This window comes from Neltuma alba, unplaced genomic scaffold, assembly GCF_004799145.2.
Source record: "Neltuma alba isolate B1F8T4 unplaced genomic scaffold, ASM479914v2 tig00007034_pilon, whole genome shotgun sequence".
In the NCBI taxonomy this organism is placed as follows: Eukaryota; Viridiplantae; Streptophyta; class Magnoliopsida; order Fabales; family Fabaceae; genus Neltuma; species Neltuma alba.
The window spans coordinates 52,589-58,967 of NW_021634654.1; the positions used below are offsets into that span (position 1 = coordinate 52,589).

Below are 6,379 nucleotides of genomic sequence, written 5' to 3' on the forward strand. Positions count from 1 at the left end.
ATTGAGTCCTATATTAAGGACCGGAGGAGTATCACGGATGCGAATTCTAAGAGACTTCTTGTTATTCTTACAAATACTGAATCAAAATGGCAAACTTAATTATTATTACCTCTAGTTGTAAATATAAAATTATAAATATAAAATTTCAATTCATTTTTATCTCTTAAATTTATAATTTTTTTCAAAATTATTGATTATAAAGGTTATATATGATAAAAGATAGTAGTTTAGAAAAGTCAACACATTTATTACAGAAAAATAATTTAAGTAATTTTTTAATCTCTTCAAATTAATTATATATAGCTTTTATATTAAAAACTATAATTAGTAATTTAAAATTAGCACCTATGATAAAAGTCAAGATCCCTGTCAATGGCAGGTTTATAAAATTAGATGAAAGTATTGCATCAATCTTTCTTACTTGCTATTATAAAGAGCTCATTTGAAATGGTTTATAACTAACTTTTTAATCATGATGTATATAATACAGTATAAGTATGTGAGAAAAATTTTGTTTTGATATATATATAATGTGCTTATAAATAATTTTAAAAGTGATCCCAAATTATCAATGTAGCAACAACTTTTTATTGGGACGTATTTAGTTTGAAGTGGCAGTGGCGCTTGCCATCAGATTATGCCCAAAGAACATAAAATTAAAACTTGAAGAAACAAAGTCGTCCAATCATATATAATCTGATCTAATTTTTAATTTAATATGAGTCGATTTTCTATAAATTTTATAAAATATATTAAAACTACAATTACTTTTGCCTCCGCGAGGTCCAGGTTATCCGTGACCGTTAGGGGGGGTAATTATCCGTTTTTTTTTTTTTTAAAAAAAAAAAGTATCATTCAACACCAAGCAGTCGCCTTTTTTGGAAGGTGAATAAATAGTACATTTTGGATTATAACTTAAAATAATTCGTTAAAACTAAATTATAAGCCATTTTTTAATTGTAATAAGAGCTGTGAGTCCTTTTATATGTCAACTCCAAACAAGCTGCCCAGCCAGGTGGGATAGGCCTTCTGACACGTCATGCGGGACCCACTTCCAGTCTCCGCTTGAGTTTCTTTCAAATGTCATCACAAAAATAATTAAAAATAACGTCATTACTACCACGATCGGACACGTGTAACAAACTTCCCCGTCCACCTTCCTCTCTCTCTAACCCATCGGAGGTTGTCCAGAAAAACCAGAGAGAGATATGGTGGTTCAGAGTTCAGACCAAGCAAGCGATCTCAGAGGCTAAAAAGCTGGAAACAAGAATCACTATTTGGAGCGAGCCATTGGTACTCCATGCTCCTCGTTCCACCACACATATTCCAATCGTCATTCCTTTTCTCTAATCTCCCTTCAACATTTTCAGCCCTTTCTCTATCCCCCATTTTGCTGGAGCTACAATTTCTCATACTGTGAATGCCATGCTTTCATGTTTTTGGTGATTAGCCTCTCAGAATAACAGCTATCTGTTACCGCCGACTTACGGATTCGTCATGAATGCTACTATTGGGAATCAGCTAATCTCTGTGACCCCCGATGAACTCAGGTTCAATTGTATGTATATCTCTTCCCACTTTTTATTTTTCTTTAGCGGTTTCTTTTTCAATTCTATTTTCGTTCCGACTGAGCAGTACTCAATCAGGAAATTGCATGCGAAACTTGCTTTTGTTTGATTTCTGAATTGAACTTGCGGCTTCACTATAGGAAATTTTTGGGTCAAGGGTAGAACTGGTGTGAAAGCCAATTGGAGGGGATACGAGGACTTTCTCCTCCCCTTGTCTTCTATTTCTCTCCTCCAAAAGTGGGGGATTTGGAAGTATCGCTATCATCCTTTTTGTTTCTTTCTCTCCATAAAATTCTTCCCCTCTTCTTCTTTCCATTGAATCAAACACTGTATCTGTCCGTGTCAAATTATTCAATGAGTTTCTTTCTTTTCTTGAGTGCAGTACTTTATTTATCATATAGTGACGCTCACAAAATCTATGTAAACAGTTGAGCTGGAGAAGCAAGCATTTTGCGACCTTAAAGTTTTAAACAACACAGAGCACAACGTTGCCTTTAAGGTATTGCCCCCCACCGGCCACCCCGCAAAAAAAAAAAAAAAAAAAAAACCAAACGCGCACACGCCAAAAAAAATGTTATTCTCTTTCAGTAGACACCTTTAAGGTATTTATTAACTTAATGCATGGGAACGACTTTAGCGTTGTGATTACAATTGATTTCGATGTTATCCTACTCCTTTGCTAGGTCAAAACGACTTCTCCTAAGAAGTACTTCGTACGACCAAATACTGCTGTTATACAGCCCTGGGACTTGTGTATCATCAGAGGTGATGCTTATTACTTTTGCGAAATCATTTTTTTGATCTGAGGGCTTTTATATTTTTCTGCAAGATCTTCAGTCATCTTCTCTATTGATGTGAAACATTAATCTTCAGGAGATATCCCAGCAAAGGAATTTCAATGTCTCAATATAGAAATGCATGCTAAACAAATTCTGAGATGAATCTGTAATATAATTAGGATCTTATTAAAATATGTAATATGCTGCTATATTGATTTTTTTTTTACTGTCCCAAATTACCACTAGTACTCGGCTTCAAAAAAAGCATACGTGTTTAATGTTTCTGGGATGTTATCATTGATTATATTCTCCAATTTTTGGTTTATACAGTCACCCTTCAACCCCAACAAGAATATCCTCCAGATATGCAATGCAAAGACAAGTTTCTCTTACAGAGTACAATTGTGGGTGCAATTACTGATGTTGATGAGCTTCCACCAGAAACTGTAAGAAAGTCAGCACTATGCTTATTTCACAGTATGGATTTTACTATCTTATTTCACCATACTGAAGTGGTATATATTATTTGGCTTGCAGTTTAATAAGGATAGTGGAAACTCAATAGAGGAGTGCAAACTAAGAGTCGTATATGTCCCTAATGCCTCTGCCTCAGAAGATGAGGCCTCGAAGGGCACAACACCAAAAATTGATACCAATTCTGTGAGTCTTGTGTTCTCTCATCCTTTATTCAGCAATTCCTTTTGCATGCTTCTTCTTAAATTTGAAAGTTAATTTGTTGAGCCATCTTTTCCATCATATAAATGCAGCATATCTCACATATTTGCAATGACAAAACCCTGAGAAATTGGAACAAAAGGATTTCTACGGATCACTAGCCTAAAGATAAAAATGAACAAATCACTCCAAACCTCACTGTATTTTAGATCTCCACGTATTAGGGTGATCATTCATGTGGATGGGGCATGATGGACTTGGAGGAAACAATAAAATTTGGGTTACATTTGGCATAGAAATTCTTTTAAATTTCTCTTGAAACTAAGCTTAGGAAACCAAGAATACCATGGTTGGTGTAAATTTTCTTATGTGGTTTCATGAATCTTAGTTTCCCTCGGAATTTCATTCTCCACAAAATTTGGGCAACTTAATCTAAAAGACGCCCATGGGATTTCAATTTCTTGTATTATTTTCTTTGAATATTGGTTCTGAACATGATTTTTATTGATTGTTAGGGTATTTACTTCCTCGGATTAATGGTAAAAACACATTCCTGAGATTGAATTGCCTTGCAAACATTTCCCAGTGGAAAATTTAAAAACTTTATAACAAACATCCCCACAAGGCTCTCTTTTGAAAATAACTGAATAATATTCTAATGGGGTTATCGATTGGTTATAAATCTGGGCAAGTGTGACTTAATTTGAGACCTATTTAACTAATTTGATTAGATTAAGGAAGTTAGGTAATTTAGTTAATTATAGCAAATATGACATATTTTTCCTAAAACACCATAATCATCTTTCCTAATATCCTCTTTTCCCCTTCTACTTGGTTATGGTTGAGGGAGATCCATAGGGGTATTTTAGAAAAAAATTGATAAATATGAAAAATAAGTCCTATATTTAAGACCAAAATCAACTCAATAATTAAGTCTTATATTAAGGACCGGAGGAGTATATATGTTACAGACCTAGAACATTAGTGATCAAGTGATGGATTTTACGAAACATTCATGCGTCCACTATTCCAATACTTTTCCAAACAAGGTGTTAACAAACTATCAAGCATTTTCAGATTAATTAGTCATGAGAAAAACCAGATGATATATATTTTACCTGTGCTCATATATGGACACAAAATGGGTGATTACATGATGAGTTTATCTAAGTTTGGCGATCACCTCTGAAAGGATATGAATACTGCATATGTTTTATCTATTTATTTTTGTAAAATATAAAAAGTATTAGAATGAAATTAAATAAAACAAAGTCTGGGCCACAAAGTCATAGCTCAGTTATCCACTAGGAATGAAACATCGGACAGGAAAAGAATTCCAAAACAACATAATTGTCATGTGACATGTAACAGCAATATTGGCAGTTGGCCAACAACATTAGCTATTTGTTTGACTTCCCCAAAAATGTGGCCCCACTTTGGATTCCCACTCTTGCTGTGCTTTAGCTTCCTCCATAGAAATGAGGTTATAAGAGGCAATTATTGAGCTTTGTCGGCATTTCTCATCATTTTCACTACTATTAAGGCATCCAAGTCGACAAAAATAGGCAGAAGATTATGCAGTAGCTGCAATGCAAGAAGAAGCTAAATTTCAGCGGCCATGTTGGTTGTGTTGCCTAAATTTTCTTGGGACTTGTTTCCTAATTTCCAGAACCACTTTAGACAACAGCTTCTCCAAGTTGTGGGCCAAGGTTGCCTTTAGCCTTTATCTGCGCTATCAAAGTTAGTTCATAGTGGCCATATGGGGTAGAAATCCTGTTTAACTATCACCTTCCTACGTGTCCGTACTTATTCTCACCTCAGCGTGTTCACGTTTTCCCTGGTGAATTATCAAAATTTCTGTGAATCATTTCCCGCATTATAGAATTTCTTCCCCCATATTGCAAGTTCATTAAGTCGCACTACTGTAGTCTATCTGTATTTGCTAGATGTGCTTGAATTAACTTTTACTTTTTTACAATGAGTCAGATTTTACAGCAATTGAAGGAAGAAAGAGATGCTGCTGCCAAGCAAACAGTTCAGCTGAAACAAGAATTGGTAACTAATTATGCAAGCTTCCTCGCATTACCCCCTTTATAGAAATTCGATTAAGAACTAAGCCTCCAAATATTTTGCTAGACTGTCTAAAACTGTCAATAATTAGTACAAGTCGCCCCCCCCCCCAAAAAAAAAAAATAAAGTAAAATGGAAACAACATAGGCAAGTAAAAAGCAGAGGGTAAAAACTTGGAGAGGCTTGTGGGGAGTTACTTCACTGATTCAGGGAGATGCTGCTTTGAGAAGAAAATGAGTTGTGGGGATCAATTAAAGCGGGATGGGTTCTGATGATGAGGTGTAAAGGAGGCAAAATTGTCAGTAGAACCTATCAATATCTGAACTCACATTTGCTCAACAAAGGGTTCTTCAGAACGGTTGAATCTGAAATTGTTGACTGCCCTTGCAAAAACACTAACCCAAGGGTTTTGTCAATGTGCAGGACATGCTGAAAAGGCGAAGAAAAAGAAACGATCCCGGCTTTTCCTTCACCTTCGCCATTGTTGTGGGTCTCATTGGACTTATACTAGGCTGGTTTTTTAAGCTTAGCTTTGGAAGGTCTTCACCATCTACTGAGTTTATACCACCTGCTGGGTTTTCGCCATCTACTGAATGATTTCATACAATTCAGAATCTTTATTTGTTCCGCTGTTGTTCACACTGTAAATCTATTTCTGAATGGATATTTTATTAAGCTATTTTTTTTTATATCATAATATAAATTAATTTAAAGCATCTTCTACAGTCTAGGCCCAACTAACCCATATGGCAACTTTGAGTACATCCCCAAAAGATTTAACCTTGCGCGTATCAAAGGAATTGCTTCCTTCCTCCTACTGTCGAGCGCTTTGTTGTTGACATCAATATTATGTTGGGAGAAGCAGAGAATTACAATGAGATCAAAAAAAAAAAAAGAATACAAAATAAGTCAGAAGTTATCATTTTTTATTCTGGATCTTATCATTACAAGCTACTTAGATTGTTATTGAGACTTTTTAATAATTATTTTTCTTTATTGAGATCTTATTATAATTCTCCTCTCCCAATTTTCATTATTTATAGTGATGGAAAATGTAATTATATCCCAACTCTTTACAAATGCTTTGAGAGCATGCCCAACCCTCACAAATGCCAACATTAATTAATGTTTGTTCAGTCGTGTAAGGATATTTTGAATTAGCAGTGGCATCATGAACAACTTTTTTTCAATATGATTTTTATATATAATATCATTTATATTTGGATTGACTTTTAAAAAAGTATCAGTTTTTAAAGTAGAAATTGTTTGGATTATTACTGAAAAAAT

General features: G+C 34.5%; 1 protein-coding gene across 2 annotated transcripts; it reads left to right on the plus strand.

Annotated features, from left to right (window-relative positions):
* The first annotated feature begins 1,194 nt into the window (after positions 1–1,194).
* Positions 1,195–5,779, plus strand: LOC114751702 (vesicle-associated protein 2-1-like). Of its 2 annotated transcripts, XM_028940376.1 has the most exons (7): positions 1,195–1,558; positions 1,997–2,067; positions 2,252–2,333; positions 2,678–2,793; positions 2,885–3,007; positions 5,009–5,077; positions 5,516–5,779. In XM_028940376.1, the coding sequence occupies exons 1-7, from the start codon at positions 1,498–1,500 to the stop codon at positions 5,687–5,689; spliced, it is 696 nt and encodes a 231-aa protein (XP_028796209.1). In that variant the 5' UTR covers positions 1,195–1,497; the 3' UTR covers positions 5,690–5,779. The 2 variants fall into 2 exon arrangements, with proteins under 2 accessions (XP_028796209.1, XP_028796210.1); XM_028940377.1 differs by lacking the exon at positions 1,997–2,067.
* Positions 5,780–6,379: the final 600 nt, after the last annotated feature.

Coding starts and splice junctions, on each gene's coding strand:
- LOC114751702 (XM_028940376.1), top strand. CDS start 1,498: ATGAATGCTACTATTGGGAATCAGCTAATCTCTGTGACCCCCGATGAA. Junction 2,794..2,884: donor ATGAGCTTCCACCAGAAACT/GTAAGAAAGTCA, acceptor TTTGGCTTGCAG/TTTAATAAGGATAGTGGAAA. Junction 3,008..5,008: donor CAAAAATTGATACCAATTCT/GTGAGTCTTGTG, acceptor ACAATGAGTCAG/ATTTTACAGCAATTGAAGGA.